This window comes from Durio zibethinus, chromosome 16 (assembly GCF_047325235.1).
Source record: "Durio zibethinus cultivar Kanyao isolate XHJ-2024 chromosome 16, ASM4732523v1, whole genome shotgun sequence".
In the NCBI taxonomy this organism is placed as follows: Eukaryota; Viridiplantae; Streptophyta; class Magnoliopsida; order Malvales; family Malvaceae; genus Durio; species Durio zibethinus.
In genome coordinates this window covers 8,069,082-8,096,524 of record NC_143177.1, presented here as the reverse complement: position 1 = coordinate 8,096,524, position 27,443 = coordinate 8,069,082, and the positions used below count along the sequence as shown (strand labels likewise).

The window sequence follows — 27,443 nt, the reverse complement described above, 5'->3', positions numbered from 1 at the left end:
CTAGCTGTGGCAAGTCTTCAGTCTTGTTGATTGAAGATATGAATATTAAGGCATGAGTTATGGAGAGCGAGAAGCGAGTAAAAAAATGGTTTAATTACTCAATTAATCAAATGAAGTTTGTACTAGTTGAAAGAAACGATAATAATTAAGTATTAAGCTAGCATAGCTAGGAAAAACAATTTTGGTTAAAATCAAAACATCATTTCAGGACATCTCCAAACTATTTTCTCCAAGAAATATATTGATTAGAGATGCAAGAAATAAGAAAACAAATTAAGGGACGGGTTTCCATAACTTAAGAATGATACATCCATCACATAAAAAGGAGGCGATTAAATTATGAGAAATTTAAGAGGAAAAATGTTTTGTTTCAAGCGCTCCTACCATAGTGCAGAACCATGACATGTTCAGCTGTTGAGGTTTCCGGAAGCAAAGTCACAGCGTCTCTTGAACTCCATATTTGATCTCTTACATGCTGCAACGTCATCAATGGTAGAAGCTGTTGCCCTCGACATGTTATCTCTATCTGCTTTTTCCAATCGTACAATACGCTCTTGTCAGCAGTTCCATATTTTATTCATAAAATCTTACAAAATAATTGAGTAAAAGGAATGAAAAAAAAAAGAGAAAAATTTTCATATCAAATGGTCATTTTTTTATTTTTCTTTTTTGTCGACAAGTTTCCTCAAATTTCACTTGAAAGCAACGAAACGATGTGGACGTGAACTGTATGGGGATCAATTAATTGGTTAAAAGTCATTAAGAAAACCCAAAAAGAAACAAAATTCCTTCAGTCAATCGGATACGAATTTATGTTTCGAAATAGAATATTTATGAATATTTTTTAAATTAAAAAAATAAAAATATTTAAAGAAAAATTTTCAAATATTTTTGAACTTTTTTTTTTTTTCTTACGAGTGCTATTGAAGTCATGCTTTGTCACTGGGTTACGTCTCTTATCCAGGCTATGCCCCATCAATCTGAAACTTCTACTTTACCCATAAAATTTCTCCCTTTCTCTTTCTCCTACTTTTGTTCTTTGCTCCAACATATTCATTCCCCCTAACACGAAAAATTGAAAAATACTACTAGTACTACAAACTTAGGTCAGCGGTCAGGCAGGGAAATTGACACTCTATTCTTCTGAAGCCTGCCCGTCAATTCCACGATCTTAAACTGCCCGAAATTATCATTACGGGTCCCACCTATATAGACTTTACTCGTAAGCCAAAATCATGATTCTATAGACTTTTATTTTAATAGTGGTATTAAAATTAAAATAATTCACTACATAAATATTCAAAAATAGCAAGCATTATGTATAATAATTAAACACGATTCAAAAGGCAAAGCGAGGAATAGGGACCCAATTTTCTTTTCATGTTTTTAAAAATCTTTTTGTTACAGTTTTTTTATATTTATTCCTACAAAACCTAACTCAACATCTGTCACGTGCACCACTCACATTAATGCACGTCTTCTTCAGGTTATTTTTTAAATACACAGATAATCACTTAATTTTAGATTTTTTTACTTTCATCACTTAAGTGTACAAAATTATATTTTAATCGTTAACGTTTAAATAAATTTTTTTTATCATTTAACTATTAATTTCTAATAAAATGTTGACTAAGCGAGCCATGTACAATATTAGTGACTGTGATATGTGTGTGTCAAAAATATATAAAGTTAGCGTTGCTGATATAGCATAAAATAATAAAAAAGTTTGTTGCTGCTTATTTCTATCTTCCTCACTTTTACTTCGGCATTTGATTGTGGCAACGATTTGGGATAACAACCATGTGAGAAAGGCGACCTGGACCAATTCCAGAGTAAGAGAGAAGAATATGGAAATGGCTACATGTTAGAGTAGCAACAACATGGTGCCTTTTTCTATTTTGTCATGTCATGTCAGCAATTTTACTGTAATATTTCTTTTACTTGAGCATGTCACATGATCATTGATATCATGCGTGACTAATTCTGTTAATATTATGTTAAAGATTAGCAATTAGATAGTAAGAAATATTTACTTAAATGTTAATAACTAAAACATACGTAAATTTTTATAATTGAGTGATTAAAATAAAAATTCATCTAAAATTGAATGACTATTGGTGTAATTTAGTTTCTTTTTTAAATAAAACCGCTAACGCCTAAAGTCAATATTCCTCAAACTGTGTTGATTTTTTCGATTTGGTTAAATATTCATAATAATTAATTCTTAAAATCCATATGGTGAACTAGCTAAGGTGGGGGAAAAGGGATTAATAATTGTTTAATGGGTGGATGTTGATGAAAGATAAGGATTTATTCCCTAATATTTAATTCTGCATGCATTCCATGTCCACCAACAATAAAGAACTCATTTTCATGGGGCTCTTATCAGTCCTTTTATGTTTTTATTTTTGTTTTTTTTCAACAACTAGGAATGATTCTGTTGTGGAATTATCCCTCATGCATTGCTTTCCCCCGACGTAAAATATGTGGGGATTTTTTTTATAATTGAATATAAGTATTATGTGGTTGGTTGTGGGAGTGATGATGGGGTGTTTTAAAATCCATCAAAGTGGTGCACTTAAGGTATTTTGAAGTCCCTTTTTAAGCAAAATCCATGAGAAAAAAGGGCTCAAAAAAGGAGGGCCTACAATTAGCTGTGCTGAGAAGAAAGAAGCGAAAGCGTGACGAAAGGAAGCGAAAACTCTTTCAGATGGGAGGGTTTGAGAATCACAGGGTCCACGTGTGCTTTTCAAGGCCCTACGATATGATTTTACTACCTGTCTTAATATCAAATCCTCTCTCTCTCTCTCTCTTTTTTTTAATTTTTTATTCAGAGCACGGGTATGTATATGTTGGTGAGTGTCAACTATGGACGAGATGATAATAATTCAAGGATGAAGATGCTTTTATGCTATAATATCTTAAAGTCAATGCATTGCATTTGCAGTTAAAAAAATGCAAAAGAAAAAAAAAATCAAAGGAACCTTTCCCATCATGTTCAAGAGGTTATCTTTTGGGCTTTTCCTTGGACTGATTATTATTAACCTGAGTATGTAAAAATAAAGAAATTGGCCATGCTTCTCTCTGTATTATGGGTAATGATCATGACAACAAAATGGTTTAAAAGAGTAATAAAGAACATGGATAATTTATTTAAGGAGATATCAAAGAGAGAGAAAGGGAGAGAGAAGAGTCCTACATCTACGCTAAAATCACTTATAACACTAATCATTGGATCCTTTGTTGCATGTCACGTGAAAAAGCAGAAATTTCTTATCCCAGGCCGATAGACTAAAAAAACCCTAGCTAAGATGAAAATTTTATGTGGCAAAGAGATGATTATCGCCCAGCCGCTGCCAAGAATTTGCCCAAATCAATGGCAGCCGACTTGAACTAAATAATTACATGGGGATTTTCTTTTATTATATAAAAGCATGAGGATGTTTCAGCATGACGCACGTCTATATTATCTAAACAAATTTTATGATTTTTTGAGATTAGGTGCATTTCTCTTAGGTGAAGAATACAAACAAGCAATAGCTGTTAACATGACTTGTCATAATCTCAACTGGATTACTTCAGGTCATGAAGTTCAAGGAAAGAAACAAAAGTATATATGCATCCACCATAGTTTAAATAATTTATATATATGCGAAACAATATTATATAATTGATACTAATGCAACGAAACAGAATGTCGAAGATGTCATAACTATCATAAATTCTAGCAGGCTAACATAGTTTAGATGTTTTGGATGGCAGGCATAGAGACAAGACATACAAATGATATTTGGAGTGCTAGAAAGGACAAAGAATGAAGGCCAATGTAACTGACAACGTTTTCAATCTAATAATTAATAATATGATGTCTAAGATCTTCGTTTCCTTTTAATATTAGATGAATTGACGAGAAGAATTGGTTAGTATAATTTGTCAACATGTCTACACGTACCCAAAAGAGAAAACCAAATGAAGAAAAATGTTTCTCAAGCTTGGCAAACAAAAGCTTCATTTTGGCTTTTACAGAAGATGTAGGGCTCAAACAACAAATTTCAGAGTGCAAGGATGCCGAAGTTTTGTCAAAAGCTAATAGCTAAGGAAAGATTACTGCACATTTCCGTCCAGCTGTGATTCTTTTCCTAATAATTTGTCATTTGGACGTAGTTAAACCTAGAATCTCATCCTATGATTCAAAAATTGGGTAGAAGAAGAACATGAAATTAACTATATATATAATATTTATGTGCATAGCATGCTTGAAAGTAAGTACATGAAATGAGAAATGAACTAAATATAACATTAAGGACTTGCGGTACTAAAGTTTCATAATTATTTATATTAACTTATACACACTAGAAAAGAAATTAACAAATGCAAATCTTTCTTTTCAATTGATCTTGGGAGAATACTAGCTCTTTGAAGTTTCTATACAACAAACACACAATTTCTCTCCAAAATAGATCCTAATATCAAATTCCACTTTTCACCCAAAACAAAAAAAAAAAAAAAGAAGTCATGTTAAGAAGTAAGCAAAGGAATATATTTACCCTTTTTTTTTAAAAAAAAAAAAGAAAAAGCTTACTAATAAAAGATTACCGCAAATTAAAGCTATGATTAAATGTAACTTGCTAAAAAATGACATATGGTAATTTGACATTTAAGTTCTCTTTGAAACGTATAGAAAAGCATAAGGATTTATGCTTTCCATGAATACGTAGTACATTGAGTATATATTTGAAAAAAAAAATTAAATCAATAAATTGAAAGTATCTTCTTTCATACTTTGAAGCCTATTTCCCATCAAAATATAAGAGATGGTATAAAAACCTATAAACTTGAATAAATTGTATTGTATGTTAATTAATTAAGAATCTATAAAATCTCTTTTATGTTAATCCTTGCATGACATACACATGAATGTGATGAAGTTGTCGACTTCGAGTTCAAATGTCAATGTGCATATGCACTTGGGAATTAATTATTAAGATTTTTAATATCCTTTAATCTAGAAATTAGAATGAACACCAAGCTTCGTTTTGTGAAAATTTTATGATTTACTTTGGACTGTCTTAGGAGCTATTTGTTGATTTAAAGGTTACATTTACTTTTAGCAGATAAAATTGAGTAACTTTACATACTGAATTATTGTATCTCTTAGGTTTAAAATTATAAATGCTAACGTAGTATGGAAGAAACTTTACTTTAATGTCATAATTAGGGAAGAAATAATTGTATTTGATTATGAAGTGTGCATGAGAAGCATTGTTTATAAAAGGGACGAGGAGAAAAATAAAGTGAATCTAGCTAACAAGTTGAGATACACAAATTATTCACTTATATAGTGCACCTCGTGCACAAATTATAGTGGTATAGACATCGTTTTTTCCTGATAATGACCACCTATAAAGCAACTTGAATTTTCATTATACGGGTATTTTTACCATTGAGTATATATTTTTCCCTTTATAGGAATAGGAGTATAGATTGTAATCCTAACTAATCAAAGCTTTAATCGATTTTCTGTGTCTTAGGCTATTTTCCCATTTTTCATAGCTAAACCAAAATATTTTCTATTTTCTTCACTACCAACTTCGTTTTTCTTTTAATAAGGGAGCAATTTCCGTCCATATACATCTAAAATGAGCTGATTTGCCAATCATTTAGCTTTTTTTTTTTTATTTATTAACGGACAGGAAGGAGTACAAGGGAAATAAAGGAGAAAATGAGAGAAGTAAAAAAAGAAGAGGTAAACAACCCAATTAAAGCCAAGCCCCAAGAGCTCCCAATTAGAATCAAAGCATAAGAACGAGGAACTCAAAATTTAGCTAAAGCATCGGCAATAGAATTAGCCTCCCAAAAATGTGATTGAAAGATATGCCCTCAATACTGCTTAAGATGATGCATGCAATCAGCTAGAATGTTATCTTTGCTTTGTTTTACTGCTTGTTATCACTTTACATGAATTCTGCTTGAATTTGGAGGCAAGCATATTTGCATTACGCTCTTTTTTTTTTAGTACATTCTTGCAATGCTATAGTCTAATTCAGGTGATTGAGGTGGTTAGGGGTTTTGATAACAGTCTTAAATTTAAGAACGGTTTTCCCTTTTGTACAAAGAAATGGTTATATTTCTCAAAGTTTCCACAGTTTTTAAAGGTAATTAATGGCTGTACAGTGCAAAATACATGCCATTCAGATTCTGTGTATTATGTAACCATGATTTATGGATTTGCAGGCAGGGGCATCATATTTTTTCTAAATATTTAATCATATAAGATTCATATTTATTTTATTTAGTTTTGCTTTAATTTACACAATACTTTGCTTGTGTTTTCTTCTGTTCTCTAAGCAAGTATGCCAGATCATTGATAGGTTACTTTCATATAAGTTTATGGTGAGAAATAGTAAACCCCATTTATAGAAGCAAGAAAAGCAATTTCTCTTCAAGTTATTTTTGGGGTTGAGAAAAGAAGGTGGTAGGTATTTTTCTATATCATCTCTAAACTTCTACAATTGAACCCTACTCCTTTAATCCTGTCACTAAGGTCATCCATAACTAACCCAAACAAGAAATTTATAGCCATTTCAAAAATTCATTACCTTGATTTGAATAACATTTGGGCAATCTCAGGAACCATAGATTATGGGTTAAAAAGCTAATGAATTTTAGATAGGAAAATGGCTACCAAAGACATATACTTCCCACCTAAATTATGTGATGTTATCAGACATGGAAAATGACAATAAGAACTAGCACAGTAAGAGAGATGCATTTAGTTCTGCTGTTTCTGTCATGTTTCTAACACCAACCAAGTCCTATAATAATGTAATTAAATTTATTGGATAAAAAAGATGACTTTATTTTCTCTTTTTGGCTCTTTTATGCCGTCATGTTTTGCTAATCTGAAGCAAGTGAGGTATGCAAAATGAAGCATGGGGCAGCTCATTCTCAACATAGAAGCATTTTAAAGGAAAAGGAGTTGCATTTAAATACCTCTGATTCGCTATCCAATCTCAGCTTGTTAACCAGATACTTCATTAATAACTGCACTGTCATCTTCCCTTCCCTGAGGATATAAAAAATGAAGCCCAAAACACGAAAAATGTTTGTAAAGCAGAAGAAGACTTCTTATATTTTAGGAGTTCCTGTGAAAGCCTCGAAAAACCAAAAGGAAGTAGAAACTGATAAATTGGAATAAAACAAAGGGATAGAATATAATTACTTGATTCTCAGGTAACTCTTTGGTATTTGAGGCAAGAACGGTTCTTTTGCTCTGAAATGAAAAAACCAACTGAATTTCATCAGAAAGTGAACTCTTAATTATTTTAAATCCCACAAATTGATACGATTAAAAGAGTAAGAGAATCCTGAAACAAAAACAAAAAGTGAGGCTAATATTTTCCAAGTTCCCTTTTTTCCTGTTCTTTTACTTACTGATTTTGCGATGCTTGTAGCATAAACCAAATGCCAGAATGGGGTCTTCTAGGAGGATCAATGATTCTGACATCCGAGCTGGGCCCTGCAACATCCATTCCGGATTGCAGTTGAAATTGTCTGGCTAAATAGGAGCCCAATGGCATCAAAGAAGAAGAAGATGAGGAAGAGGGAGGAGCTGCTGCTATATTGTGCGCTATCGGCCTAAATGCCCAGCTAATCTCACCGTGAGGGAAGGTGGAGCAGCTTCCTTGTTGGTGTTGAAAGAATAAAGAAGTACTAAAACTACGCATAACCGGTGGACGTGGTGGAGCTCGAAAATCAGGCATATGAAAAATAGGGGCTAATGACCTCGCTTGTTGCGAGCTACCACCAGGTAATAGATCAAGCTCGATTAGCCCTCCTCTTCTCGCCGTTGGATCGACTTGGTCATGCATGTTGTGATCATATCTTGTTGCCTGACCCCCTATACCTAGTTGGAGCCAACCTTCGTCTCTCTCTTCTCGATTGTTATCCTTGGAGTTGGAGCCCGCCTCATTAAGGCTATTAGTTCTTGATTCATCTTCAGCCATGGGATTAGCAAATAGATCAGATCCTAAGCAACCTTCAGTGTGATAGTCATACCCGTGAACACGGCTCATAAGACCAAAACTCTCTGTGTAACTGCTATCACAACAATCATAAAAACCGCCGCCGGCACCGTGAGGAAGATGATTTTGTCTAGAAAGGTTTTCAGCAAGAACCATGGTCATATCCTATAACCCAAGAACGTGAACAGCCAGTTTCGACAATAACAAGAAGGAAGATGATGATGATGATAACGATTCCCGAGCTTAGTCTTGATCTCAACATAAGCCATGGATTAAAAAAAGCTTTTCAATCTGTTGTTTAAATTGGACAGAAGGATCTATGGTTATTGCCATAAGCATATTTTGGAGTTGAGGAATCAAGAAAGCAAGAGACACCCATTAATCAGAGAAGAATTGTTATTATCTTCTGTTTCATTGTCAACATAACAGAGGACAACCAGGAGAATAAACGTTGTAAATCTTACTTTCTATTAATTCTCTTTGTTTGGAAGCTTGTGGAGATGAAATAGTTGCAGGAGGGGGGGTAGAGAAAGAGCGAGATGGTGGTCTGTCAGTCAGTTGGATTAAATAATGATAAAATTGTATATATTCTTAGAGAGGTCGAACTATAATATTTTTTGACTTTATTAAGACGAAATATATGTTCCACCTGTTTTAAAATGGGAAAATATCACAGGGTCCCCCAACAAACAACTTTAGGGCATGTTCCAAGGAGAAAATGGCTGTAAAGGCTCTTTCTTTTCAGAATATCACAAAAAGGTCCTTTTTAGCCCTAATGGGAGGTTTTAGGGAATGTCTACCCATGCCTACAAACATTAAACTATAATTGGAATGTTTTAAAATCAGAAAACAGCAAAACCCCCACCACGTCGCCCCTTTGGCCCATCTGCTTCACATTTGCTTCAAAGATCCCACGCCTTTCATGCTTTTGGATGCTGCGGATCATAATATATCATTATAATAATACTAATAATAATAATAATAATAATAATAATTAATTAACAATTACTAATACATATTCATTCTTAATTTGCACTCCAATCTCATCATATAGACCAAATCTCTTTAATTTTCTTGAGAAACATATTTCCCCTGCAAAGCCTGCTCAAATATTTTTTTTTTCCTTTTGAAAACCAGATATCAGTTGTGTGTTGGGAGTGATCTGATTATAGTATATTCTCAACATGAAAAGGGCAAGTTTAAAAACTTCTAATGCTAATGCTAATGCCCTCGAAATGAGACAAGCAGCAGAGAGGGCAGATGAGTGGCAAGGCATAATGAGATTACCTGTCAAATAAATAAGAAATTAATTGAGAACATTAGAGTAGAGTATGTTATTAAGAGGTAATTATAAACCTAAAAAAAAAAAGGATGGGGACTTTGGCATGCATGATGGTGTTTCCCCATAACCCGAGAATCGAAACACAGCGACGTGGGCTTGGTAGGACATATCGTTGCTGAAGCATGTGCCCCCCACCCTCCCTGCACTAACTGTACGGGAAGAGAGACGCCTCTCGTTTGTTTTATATGTTCATTCTCCCTCCATTTATGCTACATATATTATGTTCTTTTGTGTTAAAACTTCGACGGAGTGATTTAATATTTGATTCACAGCAATGGCTGCTGTTTGCTGCCTGATCTTTTCCTGAAAAGCTGCTACTCTTTCTTTCCAGCCCATCAAACATGCGCTTTCTCTATCTGTTTCCAATATAACTAGAAACAAAGGGACTTTTCAAGGAGTCACTCCACAAATTTCGAATATGAAATAGTTCAGTTGGCTTATTTGAGGTGATTTTTAACATGTTTGAAATTCAAATTCCAACAACTACATTCCTTTTCTTGTATAAAAAAACAGCAAATTTCTCTTAACTAAATAAAGGATGAGACAATTATACCTCATTTAAAATGCCAATTAATTTTGCTTCATTGCAATTTCATTTCTACAATTATTGTCGTTCTGACTTTCTATTCAATCCGTTGATAAAAATCCTTTTAAGTAGGACTAGTAGGAGGTGATGGGTTAGCAGTTTTAGAGTCATTAATTTGATTTCTATTGTATACAATACTTAACGTTTGCCACATAACTTTTATGAGCAGGATAAAAATTGGATGGCTGATAAAGATATGAAGGAAAGTATCACTGTTACAGGGTTCTAAATAAAGGGGGGCGTGCAGTAAAAGATGGGAGGCGTGGCGTCCGGATGACAGTGCTTGGGCAAGGAATAACTTAAGCTTGGAAAGCTAGGAGCATTGGTGGGGATATCAAAAATTCACCATCAACGTTCTAGAAAGTGGACATCCCCCATTTCTTCTCTTGATTTAAGGGCCCATTTAACACAAGACCCTTGTAATTACTATCTTATATGGTATTAAAATTGCTTTCGTAATGCTTTCTTAATTTAAAAAACCTCTCCTTAATTTCGCACCAGCATGTTTCACTTTTAATTGCAATTTGGTAGATACTTTTACTCTCATTCAAAATCACATAATCATAACATTTGATTCAGTTGATCAAAGAGCAGAGTTCAAATTTTTAATGAAAAAAATCACATAATCAATTAATTTCGTCTATAATTAATTAATGATACGTATAATGAAAACTAAAGATGATAATCGTATTGTTACTATTCAATTTACACACATAGGGATCATTTTACGAAGATGAGCTGATTTCAATATATTATGAAATCATGTTCCTATAATATTAAGTTTAAAATCATGCGAATTATATACAAACATCTTGATAAAATGGTCTGACTACATATGCGCCAAATTCCATGTTACTGGTAAAATAAGAAAAAATCATTAGAGATATATGACCACATGCATTTAATATTGTTATTATGCTTCATCAACGTTGTTCGACCCCATCTAATTATTTAATATAATCATTATTTTTAAGTGGCTAACGTGACATATACATTTTTTTTAATATAGTATCAACATGCTATATATCACAACATTTACTTTTGAAAGAATGTGTCATACTGGCTAGAAATTATACAAGCGCGGCAGACTGACTGATCATCTCTGCTAATACGCTAGATATTAGCTAAGATGTGTATCGAAGTTTTGATAGGGAGGGAATGAGAAGCAGGACAGTACAAACAGAAAAAGATGAGACAAAAAAACAGCAAGAAAGAGCTGAAATTCTATGATTATGAATTGGGGCCCCAAAGGATATACTGAGTCCTCTGAGTATGATGAAACCCCAACAATAAGGAGCCAAACGACTGAACATCTTAGCTTTTTTTTTTTTTTTCTTCCTGTCAGAAGGGGAAAAAAATACTAGAGAGGAGCTAGTATTGGTGTATACGTAATAATCATGCATGGAATGCTCTCTCCATCGAATTAAGAATCTAAAAGAGAAGAAGGAAAGAAAGAGAGAGATGAATTCAAGGATCAGAGTCCATGGAATTAATCTTACTTATTTGCTATTGTACTTGAGGTAGGGGGGGACCGACTTATTATAGCTTTTCCAATGTGCCTTCTGTTCCCATTAGAGAAAGTGCGTGGAGGGGTTCCCCATAATATTTCTCACGCCCACTGAATGGTTCCGTGGAGCTGTTGATTTAAGATAATAGACGAATTAAAAGGATTAAAAACTCGTCATCATGCCATCATCATCATCATCATCATCATCATAATCATCATCCAATATTGTATAAATCGAAGTGCGACCCTAAGGAAAGCAAATTACCATTTACCTACAAACCAAAGATGAGGGAGAGAGAGAGATGTGTTTGCATGTGCATGTGGGATAATGAGTGGCGATGTCAGTCCATGCATGTGAAAAACAAGTGGAGGTTAATTTTATTTGTAGAAACCAAGACAAACTGTGCCAAAACCATATATAAAAAACAGACAAACAGATGAGAGAGAGAGAGAGAGAGAGAGAGAGAGAGAGTGCATGGTGTGTGGGCGGGAAGGCTTTATCAGGATTTTCAATCAAGGTAAAACTTAAATAAAAATTTTTAAATAAAGTTTCTGAAGTTATTTTTATTTTTTAAATGATTTAATAAAAATTTAATAAAAAATTTAAATTGATAAATTGATAAAATTTAATAAAAAATCAATAATATGTAAAAAATTATTAAAAAAATTATTTATAATTTAAATTTGATAATTATTTATTTAACAATAAAAATTTTGATAAAATTTTTATTAAAAATGTATATTTTAAAAATATATCAAAATTTTTTAATTTTTTAAAAATTTTGTACACTTAATTTATTTAATAAAATTTTTTAATTTTGATTTTCTATTTTAAATTTTATTCAATTATTTTTAATAAAAAATTTTATCTAAAATTTTCTCTTCTAAGCACGGCTTATCTTGGGCATCGAATGCGTGTCATGTGAATCCTCTTGTCATCTGCCTTCCTCCTTATATATACTGACTGCTCTTCAGTCTCCTCAGTCTCAGTCAATTACTGTCAACAACGGACTTGGAAGTTAGAACCCAGCCACGTTGCTGCAGATGAAATTGCTAAAAGATTGATTCAGGAATATTTTATTTCCTTTTCTTTCAAGAAAGGGGTAAAGGAGATGGATCCTGTTGAAATATATAGTTGCATTATATATTTATTTTTAATCCTCCAGGGGTTTCTTCTGCTCTAAGTGCTTATTGACCCCAAAAGATCCAAAAGCATGCAACGATCAGCTCGGAATTTTTCCTGATCAGAGAGCTCCGAAAGCAAACATATCATTTGGAAAGTAATTCTTTTACATTAATTAAAGGGAAAATTTATGTGAAGTTTCGAAACAATTAAGTTGGGAATGGGCTAATTATGCCTTAATTATCTTGCTAATCCACCATCACCAATTCCTCATCACATTGATCAATCAAGCGTCACTTGAATGCTTTTGTCACATTATCAATTTGGAAAAAACTTGATGTTGACCTTGGCTTAACTTAGATGAGATGAAACTACAATATCTATATACAGGAGCAACAAGTACATTTTCACTTATTTTTTCTTGTTTTATACGTTATATCTTTTTCAAGTTGAGTTCGTTGATCATCCCGTTACAAAATTTTTCATAAAACAAACGTAGATTTAAAGGAAAAAAAAATGGCATTACTGAAATTCACAAGCCTATATATTTTATATATGGCACTTTGGAAAGGTTGGATCAGGTTTCCATCCGATTGCTTAATTCTTTGTAAGCATCTGAGTACTTTTCAAGGGAAGTCTACCGAAAATTTGTAAGGTGTAAGAAAAAGAGAGAAAAAGGAAGAGGTGGGATTCATCTAGTTTAAAATCTGAGAAATGCAAAGATTTTGTCACGTTTCATCAGCAATGACAAGCTTATGAAGTCACATACTCCTTGAAGCAAAGATGTTGTTCTTAGTGGGAACTTATCTTCTAAAATTAGCAAAGAAAATATGAGGCAAAAACAATATATTTACTAGAAAATGGTCACCATCCAGGTGCTGAAACCTTTTCCTTCCCTTTAAAAGGAAACTGATGAACGGCCACTTTTATATGACGACTCCGTTGCCGAACTTCCCAACCAAATACCATATTATTCGGCCACACTGCTCCATAGGTCAGGTTTGACTTGCTGATATGACATTCCATGTCAAAATAAAATATTTTGTTTCACTATACAGTAGAAAAAAAAATAGAATGTGCTTGAAAGCTAATTTTTTCACGTAGTAATATTCATCACAGGAGAATAGACTTTTAATGATATATTTTTTTCATGTTTAACGGTGTTTATAAATGTTACTATATAATTTGTTGTGTTTGTCAAAAATACTGCTAAAAATGCTACCTATACCTATGTTGGAGAAAATAATGGCATTTTAAGAAAAAGCACCACAAACTTAACCACGTTGTTATTTGAAAGTGCTGTTAAATTTAATGGTATTTTTATTTGAAAACATCACTAGAGGGAAATTTAGCAACGTTTGTGCAATAAAATGTCGCTATTAATTTAGTGGCATTTCTGGACACAAATGCTGTTAAATTAGTGACGTTTTATTGACAAAAACACCGCTAAATTAAAAAATTTATTTATTTTCAATATTTACTACTATAATTAAATAAAAAATAGATAAATATTTTTAAATTCATAAAAATGAATTTAAATTCATAAACTAAATGTTATAAATATTTAAATATCTAAATACATAATTTGTTACAATATACATATAACACAAAGTTTAATACATTAACATTCAAATTGTTTCAGTTCAATAACTAAAAATTTAAAATATATGAAATTGATGACCATTTTGATTTGGAGCATTGCCATTTGATAAAGCAATTTTTCCACCAGAATCACTAACTTGCTTAAGAATCTAATGAAAAAAGTAAAACAAGTTTTTACACTTAATAATAAGTTATTTCTAATATTAAAAAATATAAATAGTTACTAAATATAATACCTTAGTTGGTGGACCAACTAGATTGTTTCCTGGAAATTATTGTTACACAAAATTCATAAAAGTATTGAATCAATCATGTAACTACTAATGCTCCCCATCCATTTTAGCATGTTCCTCAGCTCTTTCTGCTTCCATTTGCTGAATACGTTGTTGCATTGTTTGGAACCCCTCTCTTAATATTGAGATTTCTCGTGAAAATTGATTTACTGAGAATGTAAATTACTATGAGCTATTTTCATAGTAGCTAGATGGTTTTGAACCCAATCCAAGGCCTTGAACCCGTCAATGTCTTTCTTTTCTAGCAACTTTTGTGAAAATTTGATCTTTCAATTTGTGCATGTTGACAAAACAATTGGATGCTACTTCAATTTCAATAGTCATTTTCTCTTTCGATTTCTCCTTTAAATTAATCAAATAAAGCTATCAAGTTTAATAATTAATTCATAATATATTTGAATTAGTAAATATTTACTTTCTATATAAAACAAATCCAAAAAATTACCATAATTTCTTGTATTTTGACATTTTGGTAAGATCTATTTTTTTTGTATGTGTTAATCGAAAAAGTTTCACATGTCCAATTTTTTCACCTAACTCAATCTCCTACATAAAAAACACCATTATTGTTAAACACATGTCAACCATAACTTATTTATGCGTATCAAGCATAGCAATAATGATCAAAATCTCCTCCATAAAAAATACTATTATTGTTAAACACACATCAGCCATAACTTATTTATGCGCATCAAGCATGGCAATAATGATTGGACACATGTAATATCATGTAATAAGAGCTATATAAACTGTTAAAACATAACAATAATTGTAAATTTGTATTTTTGCCTTTTAACATTACAAAAAATCCTAAACAGACATAAATCTTAACTTATTCATACGTATCAAATCGTGAAAACTAAGTTTAATGATTTGGACAAGTTTATATCATGTATTTAAGCTACCTAAACTATTAAAACATAAATATAACCATAAAATTACAATTTTGCCTTTAATGGTACAACAAAGTCTGAAAAAGACATAAACGATACCTTTTTCACACATATCAATCATGGAAACTAAGTTCAATCATTTAAATAAGTTTAATATCATGTATTGAAGCTATCTAAATTGTAAAAACATAAAAAAAACTACAAAATTACATTTTTTTACCCTTTTAACGGTGTAACAAAGTCCTAAAAAGATATAAATGGTAATATTTTCACACATATTAGCTGTGGAAACCAAGTTCATTTATTTGGACAAGCTTAATATCATGTATTAAAGCTATCAAAACTATTAAAATAGAATAATAAACACAAATTTGCATTTTGGCCTTTTAACGGTATTAAAGTGTTAAGCAGACATAAACAGTAACTTTTTCACACCTATCAATCATGAAAACCAAGTTCAATCGTTCAAAAAAGTTTAATATGATGTATTTAAGCTATCTAAACTATTAAAACATAAATATAACTACAAAATTATATTTTTGCCCTTTAACGACATAACAAAGTCCTAAAAAGACATACATGGTAATATTTTCATACATATCAGCTGTGGAAATCAAGTTCAATCATTCAGACAAGTTTAATATAATATATTGAAGCTATCAAAACTATTAAAATAGAATAATAAACACAAAATTTCATTTTGGCCTTTTAACAGCATAAAAAAGTGCAAAACAAGCATAAACAATAACGTTTTTACACATATCAATCATGTAAACCAAGGTCAATCATTCGAAAAAGTTTAATATCATATATTTAAGCTATCTAAACTATTAAAACATAAATATAACTACAAAATGACATTTTTACCCTTAACAACATAACAAAGTCCTAAAAAAACATAAACAATAGCTTTTTCACACATATCAATCATGGAAATCAAGTTCAATTATTCGACCAAGTATAATATTATGTATGAAAACTATCCAAACTGTTAAAATAGAATAATAAATGCAAATTTGCTTTTGACCTTTTAACAGCGCAAAAAATCCTAAATAGACAAACGATAACTTTTTTCACATATATCAATCGTGCAAACTAAGTTCAATCATTCAAACAAGTTTAATATCATTTATTGAAGCTATCTAAACTGTTAAAATGGAATAATAAAAGCAATTTTGTATTTTGGCTGTTTAACGGCACAAAAAGTGCTAAACAGAAATAAACAATAACATTTTCATACATCAATCGTGGAACCAAGTTTAATCATTTGGACAAGTTTAATATCTTGTATTTAAACTATCTAAATTGTTAAAACGTAAATATAACCGTAAAATTATATTTTTGCCATTTAAAGGCGTAACAAAGTCCCAAAAAGGCATACACAGTAGCATTTTCACACATATCAATATCATGGAAACCAAGTTCAATCATTCAGGCAAGTTTAATATAATGTATTGAAACTATCCAAACTGTTAAAACAAAAAAATAACTACATTTTTACATTTTGTCATTTAATGACACAAAAAGAGCTAAATGGATATAAATGATTACTTTCTTATTTGATGCGTTACATACCTTTTTTTTGCTTTCTTGCAAAGCTTTTTGATCCACTTGTGTGACTATATTTCTATTGCTTTCTGCTAGAAATCCTAATTTTTTCGCTTTCCTGTCATAAAAAACAATCTCATATATAGCAAAAATATAAATATTACCAACTAAAAACATAAAAACACCTTTTTTTATTAAAAATAATATTAAAAGTTATAAATTAGTACCTCTTATTCCCTTGAGAACCAAAATCTAACCAATTGCTCATATTGCCATCTAATCACAACATGAGGTAGATTATCTATAGTGGCCTCTGCAGTACTATTTCAATCGAAATATTTTTCTTCAAATTATGCTTATAGTCTTTTTATTTCTTTCCTAATGACTTACGCACAAATGAAGTAAGTAGTTCAAGTAAAAATCTAGACTGTAACAATACAAAAATAAAAGTTACAATTTATAGACCAACTTTAAAAGGATTAGTATTTCTAATATGTAATTAATTATACTAAAACCTTAACAAAGTTTAAAGCTTCGACCATAATTTTTGTTGGAACTTTATGCCATGTTTCATAATGGATAGGCAATTTCATGCCATTACGAGCAATCATTCCTAAAAATCTAGCTAGCAATTGATACTATTCACCAATTGATTGCCTATCAAAGTTTGCAGACACTACAATACGCTCGTTCGGAGGTACTATCCATAATTCTTTCAAAGTTGTCTTGCCTTTAGTCCTCCATTGACCATTGTTATCAATTGTAAAAAATAAAAGGTCAATTAGTAAATTACCAATACTTTAATGTTTATAATCAAAATCTAAATATGGGGTTTATGATACCTACATTCAAATTAAAATCAAAATCAATTGATGGGATACTATTTAAACTTGAACCTCTGGTATTGCCAAATCTAATATCAGTTAAAAGATTAGAAGCAACTAAGTTAGAACCAGCAGTAGACACATTTCCCTCTAAAAGATTTAGTCCATGGCTAAGATCAACAGGCATCGTAGATGGTTCTGAACTAATATCCTTGATATGTACTCCTTTCAATCTATTCCTCGGCATTGTAACTTAGTTGCATTATAAAAGAAAATTAGTTAACAATTGAAAGAGATTGTATATATAACCAAATATATGTAAAGAACGTATCTAAATATACAATACATACACTTTGAGAAGTTAAGAAATCATAACTAGCAATATATAAAGAACATATCATTTAATTAAATTAAAAAATATATATAATTTATAGGTCAATAAATATACAAAAATGAATGCCACATAAATTACATAAAAGCATTTATTAAATTATGATTTGAACATTCTAATTACAAAATATTGGTGATCCATTATGGTTCATAAATGTCTTTATCAACACTTCGCATACCCATTGAGTAGAGGTACTAGAGATATTTCCATCCAAGTTTTGGTCAGCAAAAAAAAAAAAAATTCAGTTTCATATTCAATATCATATCTGGTATATAGCCCCATATCAAATAAGTCCCTAGGTGTGTTACGAAGAACAACAAACAAACCCGATTCTTTGGGGTCTTTAGAATAAAAAACTTGTTTGACTTGAAAGGAAAAAACATAAGCTTCATTAATAAGTTGTTGTCAGGTATGAATTAATCGAGAAAAATTCACGATTGTAAATATAATCTGATCTTTCTTAATACCTCTCATACTATTCACATCAACCTAATTACACCAAAATAAGACAACCTTCATCTTGCCATAATAATCCAACTTAATGATGTCATTAATCATGCCATAGTAGTCAACATTTTCCTTTAAAGGGTTTGTGTCCCTAGCACTAGCATAGCTAATAGTTGACGAAGTAACAATAACTCTTGAATTTTGTGTTCTTCTAAATCTCTTATGGGATTTGGTGTGAAATCTGAATCTATTGATGATGAACCCTTTGCATCATTTCATAATCCTATTCAAACATTATGAAAGACACTTCACCTCTTCACTAACAAGCTTTTTCACTCCAAATCTATAAAGGTGGAATAAAATATATCTTATAAAGCATTTATTTATACCCTAAGCATTCTATGAACAATTTTTAAAATGAGAAATATGGTGCTACTTACAGTTTTTCCTAACTATTAATGAAAATTTTCAATGAACAACTTATCAAGCTCTCGAATGTTTGATCATCGATAATGTGCACAAGCTCTCAAATAGTTTCTATACTCACTACATGCATCAAAATAAAGTATTAATAGTAAGAAGCAAAGTTTATAAATTATGGTTAATAGAATGAATGATTTCATCTAACGAATAACTTATGTATGAAACGATTCAATTGAGTCATGAAGGAAAAGAACATATCGATGTGCCTGTGCCCAAGATTTATCATCTAACTCCACCATTTTGGCTTTGCCTATTGGTTATCCAAAACTTTCTAAAAGATAAGTATAGGCAAAGTCAATATGATACATACCGAGATTTTTTGATAGTCTATTAAATCTCATTTCAACTTTTTCCAAATATCAAGAACAAAATATTATACATTCCTTTGCTAAATATCTTTCAGCAATAGAACCTTTCAAATAGCGTTTGTTGCAACAATAAGACTTTAACCTCCTTAAAATCCTAAGGCATAAAACATTTGTCATATACCTTTTTTAATTAGAATGGTATCATAAACACTAATGCTTATTAATAAATAATACCTTTCGATAGGATGCATCCATCAATAATAAATTGGTCCATCGACTTTTGCTTCATATGGAAGGTGGATAACTAAATACATCATAATAGTGAAAAAGTTAGAAGAAAAAATATTCTCTAAATGATATAAAGAAATCTCAGTTCGATCTTGAAGTTTGTCAAGCTTTTCCACATTCAGAATGTTCCCCATAGAGAGCTTTAAATATGTTACTTAATTCAATTACAATTGAAGTGACTTGCTTTGATATTGATAAATGTAAAGCAAGGGGAAGTAAGTCCTACATCAAGATGTGGTAATCATGTGACTTCAATGAAGAAAGTTTTCATTCTTTCAAATTTGAACATCTCAATATTTGATGCATAGCCATCTGGGACTTTCACATTTTTCAACACCTTGCAAAACACATCTTTATCACTTTTAGACATCCTAAAACAAGCAAGAGGCAATTAAGATTTACCATTAGAAAGCAACTTCAGATGAAGGTCACGGTGAATCTCCATGTTTTCTAAGTCAAGGTGACTCTTTAAGTGATCTTTTGATCTTCTATTCATTTGAGTATTGTTTTAATAAAATTTTCATAAACATTCTTCTCTATGTACATCAGATCAAGGTTATGACATAATAAATTATATTTCTAATAAGGTAAGTAAAAAAGATGCTTCTTTTTTTTCCATAACTCAAACTCATTGGAGTCCTTTTCTTTATCTTCATTCTCATCACTTTGAATATCAAATTACTAACTTAAGTATCAACATCACCAATTTGAGGTATAAGAGGTTAGATACGTTCAAATATCTCTCTCACTCTTTTTTTTGATTGAGTCACTTTTTTATAAATGAAATTGATATCTTTTAACTTTGACAAGATATCAAACCTAACAATTGGTAATGGTATTCTCCTCAATTTTTTAGTTCCATCAAATAGATGTTTTCGGAATCTAAATTGATGATTATCATCTAACCATCTATAATGTGCCATATAACTGAACTTTCTACCATTATGTAACTACTTTGAACACGTCTATATAACATAACATGGACAAGTATAATGACTTTTGATGCTCAAACCAAATAAATTTGCATAAGAAAGAAAATCATTAATAGTCCATAATAAGGCAGCACACATATTAAAGTTTTTTTTTTAGGCATCATAAGTCTCAACTCCTTCCCATAACTACTTTAACTCTTTAATCAAAGGTTATAAGTAGATGTCTGTATCATTTTTTGTACCTTTTTCCCCAAGAATTATCATAGACAAAATAAATGATTATTGTTTCATGGCAATTCATGATGGTAAATTATAAGGAATCAATACAATTGGCCAAGTACTATAAGAAGTACTCATTACTTTGAATGGATTGAATCCATCAGATGCTAGTCTAAGCATAACATTTTAAGGATCAAAATTAAATTTTGAAAACCTAGAGTAAAATGATTTCTATGCTAAAAAATCAACAAGATGCCTCAATAATCCATCATTCGTCTACTCATTATGATGTCACCTCATGGAATCTACAATTTTGAAAGACATGAAGAGTCCTGAAGTCTCGGTATTAATGAAAAATATCATAAAACCTTTATAGGCTTCTTTTTGACATGGACTTTATCGTCATCCTTATTCAACCTTTTTTCAGAATTTGTGTCTAACCAACGAGAATTACCACACACATGACAAGATTGTTGATTTTTTCTATCACCCTAATATAACATGCAATCATTGGGTTAACTATGAATTTTGTCATATCCAATGCCTAACTCTTTGATCATTTTCTTTGAATCCTTATAAGATTTAAGGATTTTTGCAAAAGGAAACATTTATTTCATAAACTCCAATAATAAAGTTAAAGAGTTTCTTTTGCATTCACATAAGCATTTTAAGTGAAAAAGATACACATGGAAATACAAAATTAAATGCTTAGATCCCTAATAAAGTTCTTCATTCATATCCTTAAACAACTTATAAAACTTTGATGCTTTTCCACTAGGTTGTTGGTCATCTACACCTATCCCATGTTTACCAAAATCATTCATTTCAACATTTGACTCATTAAATCATCATTTCAAGGAGACGAATTATGAAAATATTAGTTATGAATGTTGAAAGCATCCTACAACATGCCTTCTATGTCATCTTGTTTAATAGGATCATGTTGGGGTTGGACAGCCCTTAAAGTTGAAGGAACTCTACTCACTGACCTTGACGGTATAGACTTTCCATGAAAATACCAATTTACATATCTTGAGATAAATCCAATACAAACTAATTGTTCCAAAACAACTTCATGGATTTGCCAATCAATATTAGCACACCTCTAACGTAGGCATAATATCATATTATCTTCACTTGCATTATCAAATGCAAAATTAAGAAAATTTTTCACTCCTTCTCGGTACTCTTAACTTAATCTTGACTTTTGCATCCAACTTTTATCCATTTTTAATCTTGACTTTTGCATCCAACTCTTATCCATTAGTACTTGCTACACTATCAAACAAAAATTATATAATTAATTATATGAAAACAAACTTTAACGCACTTAATTAGACTAAATTGTACACTTAAATTAGTAACAAACTTAGATCTCCTAACAAGTTACTTGAATTTATCAAAGGTGATTATTTGTTAAAAGAGAAATACCTTCACAAATTCAAAACATTAGTGGGCAAAGACACGATTGATAGAAATCGAGCAATTAATAATGAGCAAACCTTAATCTGAAACTAAAAATAAAGAAAAACAAAGAAACATATTAGTATTTTTATAGATTAATATATTAAATGAGAAAAAAATTGAAAACAAATAGTCAAACAAAAGCAAAAAAACATTCGGTAAAAAAGCATTCGACAAATAACTATTTAAAACACCTCTATCTTTACCATATTTAACAATAGGGTGAGATGAACCACCTTAACAATATCTTTGAGTCATAGTTGAATTTTGTTCGACTTTTTGGGCTGATTGAAAGAGCTAATATTTAAATTATTAAAGAAGTTACAACATTAAATTTTCAAATATTTGATTTTATATATTTAGTAAGGTTGTGTTTAAAGCATAAACCTTACAAAATGAGAGTGTTAAGATTTTATTTTCCTTTTGGTACATTAAAATGCTAAGATTTAATGTTATTAGTATTTGATTAAAACTTTGATGCTTGATATATATATATATATAGTAGATTACATATAGTAACACAATTTTTACTATTATATTAAAAAAAGTGAACCAACTAAACTATTTTTTTCAGCATATAATGTTAAAGGTATTTCAAATAAAAAATCAATTGGCTCATATATTATATTATATATACGCAATAAATCATTCAAGAGAAAAAAAATTCAAAGTAAACATTTTTGAAAAAAAAACAAAGCATTAAGATAATATAATACAATTATGGATAGAAAAAATAGTTTGTAATAAACAATTCAAATAATTCTTTCCATGGCATGTAAAAAAACAAACATGTAAATCATAAACATCTTTTGGGTTACACCAAGACTTACTATTACCAGGTGAAGTCAAAAGCATCAGATTAAATGAATCTTAATAATAACTAAAAAAGAAATCATTAATTACACTAAACTCAGGGAATTAGTAAAGGTCCTCTAATTTCATTAAACCTTTACAATAGGGTGAAAAAGGGGAAAAGGAAAATTGAAATAAGAGACTCATCTTTTCACTTCATTTGACATAAAGTTTTTTTTTTTTTTAACCAATTTTTTGGAAAGGAAAAGGGGAGGAAGTTGCTAGAGCTTAAATTGAATGATTCACAAACTCAACTTCAAAGAATACATTCTAGTAGAAAATGCCTATATGCTAAACTAATTTTAATAACGCTTAACATTCTCTGCAAACACAAAAACCTAAAAAGAGTGTATTGGTTGCCACAAAGTGGCAATATGAAGCACATATTTGAAAAATATGAATGTTTCATCAAGTTTTGAGCATTACAGCTTGAGTTTAAAGGAAACAAAAAAAAGAGTGTAAACATATGCAAGTACCAAAGGGGAACTAGTCCATTATGGAATAAAAACAAAGTTTCTGGACTTGTAAAAAAAGTAACAAGGAATTAATGGAAACATGTTGGAAACTAAAACAGATTGAACTTGATTAGAACATGAAAAAAGGAATTGGAAATGTAATTTGTGAATATAGCACAAATACTCCCACGAGAAAATGAAGCTTATGACGTAAACAAAGTAACTAACCTAAAATGAGAGCCTCTTGGTGTCATGCTTTTAAAGAACATTAGTTTTGTATAAGTTTTTGCAAGTTTTAATATAATTAAATGTGCCCAAGTTTACAAAGGCAAACTGGAAGGAAACAACTTCGTATAAATTTCATAAATCTTCAAGTGCATAACTGAAAGTATTCCACTAAGGACAATAAATAAATTAAGCTCCATGGGTTTGCTTATGCTGTGACTGAAGCAAAGATGACAAAGTTTCTGAAGGAATATATAAGGAAAGAAGTTATTAAAGCAGTATGAGTTGGGCGGTCTACGAAAAAAGGCTCAATAACTCAAGCCAAAATTTAATTTAAAACCATTGAAGATGTTGAAAAAATCTTACACTGGGTAGCTAACCAAGCTCTTTGGTATAATGATTCTTATTTGAGAGCTTGGACATTGAACCATGACATTATCCCATAACCAAAGCCATAGTTCTTGCATAGCATAGATGATTTGATGTTGCATTTTGGTTGTTAAGTTTTAAAAAGAAAGTTTTATGTCATTTGGATATAAGTTCATGTCTCCTTTAAGTTTGGTTAGAAATTGGACTAATTATACTTCTTTCTATCTTATAATTCTATGAACTACAAGCTTGAACTATTCAATGACAATGTTAGGCAGATTGTGTTACATTATCCACCTGATCAAACTAAGAAGAGAACCTATATAGAAAATAGAGCATGAAAAAACCCTAGATATACTGTATTAAAGGAAGGAATAGAGACATGTTTCCTTTAGTGTTATGAAAAATGACCTATTTCCTTCTTTTTTTCTTTTTTTTTAAAATAAAAAATAATAGTAATAAAAAATGAAATGACGAAATAAAGGATGAGAAAGGAAATGAGATAAACTTGGAATGGATTTTTACAAAAAGAAACCAAGCATTGCCTCAAGCTTTGCTAGTTCCTCAAGCTCTACTAAAATGAAATATTGCACGGAAAGGAAATCCATGAAAAACAAGAAGACCAAGGCCATAAATGGAGAGAAAATGCACCAAAAAATAAGAGGAATTAGGCTAAAAATGAAAAGAATTAACTACAAAAAATGTAAAATATGGTAAGGGTTTGGGAATTTGGGGGAATTTTTATGGCATTTCTTTTTTTAAAATGCCACTAAATGCCTTATTATGCAGTGTTTTTTTTTTTAAGAACACCACAAAATATACTTAAAAGGGGAGTTTTATGCTACTAAAACCAATTTACCGATGTTTACTATAAAAATGTTGCTAAATCTATAAACATCCTAAAAATTAGCTGCGTTTTCTAAAAAAATGCCACTAAAAAATTTAGCATACCATGCTTTTCCTTTTTAGAAAATTATATATTTCTATTTAATAAAATTTTATGATTATATGGTGGTATTTTATAACAAAATGCCATAAAAATGAAGGTTTTTTAGTGATTTTTTTTTAACATAAATGCTACTATATAGATAATTAGCGGTGTTTTATACAAAAACGCCACTAGAGTTTAAAATTAAAAGATTTAGTGGTGTTTACTCGTAAACACCGCAAAAAAAAAATGCCACAAAATGTTTTTTTTTCTTATAGTGATTATTTATGTTTTATTAAAGCAATAAGTTTATTTTTTATTACGTATTAAAATTATTATATTACTTATATATAAATATTAATTTCAATTTTTTATTATTTAAAGTAAGTTCTTTTTTAAGTTACAACCATAATTAAGTTATTGCATCCTAATCAAGTTACAATTATATTCCTTAAATGCAATCACTTGGGTCAAATCACTCTAAACCACTCCTTAGAGGTTGAAAAAACACATGTTACATTTGAAAACCTTAAAGAATCAAATAAGAAGTTGGCAAATCTATCACATACCAAATGAGGCAAATGATGTTGTTGAGAGCATTGCCAAATTAGGAGTGCATAGATCCTAAAACCTTATAGAATAGTGTAATTAAATATTAATTTAGTCTCTTCAATTGTAATTTTCTTTTGACAAGATATACAACTAGTTGTTTGTTATTCTCATCATTGTTTTGTATCTCAATTTCTCATCAATGAAAATCTCTACTCTTCAAGAAAAAAAAAAGATTAGGATATAACTAAACAACCAAACCCATATATAATAAGACTTGAACCAAGACTTCATTGGCTTATTTAAAGTAAGTTTTAACTTTGATTAACAAAAAACAAAATTAGAATAAAATTGATAATTAAAATTGTAAAAAACCATTAACTAGAAATTGGATCATTCTAAATTTTAGTATATCCTTCGGTTAAGGTTAAGGATTTGAGTGGATTGATCTCAAGTTTAAACCACTTTGAGTTCAAATTATTTCAAATTCAAATAATAATTTTCACTACAAAAAAGTCATTTTTATCGGTATTGATAAGTGCTGGTAAAAGATTAAAAAAGTGTTAATATTATTATTACAAGTAGTTTTTTAACTGTCGGTTAACCGCCAACTAGGTGAGTAGCGATGAAAACTTTCTAGCAATCAAGTCACTGGTGCTAAAGTTACACATGTATTTGTCAGTATGACTATTTTTAGCACTTTAAACTGCCGTTATAAGTAAAAAGAAAACTTTGAAAAACATTTTAAAATGTCGATAAAAGTCACATTTTATTTTAATTTTTTATATTTATTGAATAAGCTATATTAGCACTTAAAACCAACCTTAAAAGTCTTTCTTTATTTTTCTAAAATAATTTCCTTATTTCTAATCTTTGTGCCTAACAAAATATGAACAAGAAAAAAAATCCATGAAAATAAGCAAGAAAAGAGATTTATATATGACTCCAAACATTCTTTTTCTCTTCAACCAACAATTTCTTAGTGTAGATTACAAGTAAAAGCTTAATAATAACAAAAATAAAACACAAGGAAAGACTAGCAATAGTTTTAGAGGATTGCTCAACTTGCTCCCAGTTGAAGGGGAAGAGGAAGGAGCACTAACAGATTCAAGACTAATAATATCTATAACATTTTCCTCAAAGCAAGTGTAGTTATAGCAAATAAGACGAACTATTCTATAGACACCATTGCTAGCTAAAATGAAGATGTCTTTCTTATTATCCTACCTAAAAAAGAATACAAACCCTAATGCTAGAGATGTTGACTGAGGCAGAGTAGTCCATTAGATAGGAGAGTCAAGAGCACATTTGACAAAAAGCTAAGTGGTAGCGAAGTTTCCACTACCTTCCAGGCTTTTTGTTCCTACCCAAATATCATTACCATACAAATTAGCATGGAGGTACCTACAACCATGATTTATAAGAAATTAGGCCAACGTAATTGGCATTGTTTCCAAAAATTAAATGCCTCAAAGCCATTAAGTTTGTAGTTAAACAAGCTCTATCAAGATTTACTATGCCCTACTAATAAGCTACTTTAAATTGAATTGATACAAAATATAGTACTAGAAACTAAAGTTCATGTATTACAAGGATTTTTTATTACAATGTAAAGTTCTTTCTTTTTAATAGGATAGGTAGGTTTAAGTTAACTCACCTTCCATACAAGCATGGATCAGCCATGGATCGATAGAAATAGCCACTAGTAATTGAAGCAAATCCTTTAACTTTGTTTACATTAGTATGGTTGTATCCCATTTGTAGACACCCTATTTTGTACGAGGATTTTTT

At 30.4% G+C, this 27,443-nt stretch overlaps 1 protein-coding gene across 1 annotated transcript; it reads right to left on the bottom strand.

Annotated features, from left to right (window-relative positions):
• Nucleotides 1-139: 139 nt before the first annotated feature.
• Nucleotides 140-8,607, bottom strand: LOC111298464 (uncharacterized). The gene is made up of 4 exons (XM_022893176.2): nt 7,435-8,607; nt 7,223-7,273; nt 6,994-7,066; nt 140-526 (listed from the first exon to the last, which is right to left on the bottom strand). Exons 1-4 carry the CDS (start codon nt 8,184-8,186, stop codon nt 371-373), a joined length of 1,032 nt encoding a protein of 343 aa, XP_022748911.2. The 5' UTR covers nt 8,187-8,607; the 3' UTR covers nt 140-370.
• Between the last annotated feature and the right edge of the window lie 18,836 nt (nt 8,608-27,443).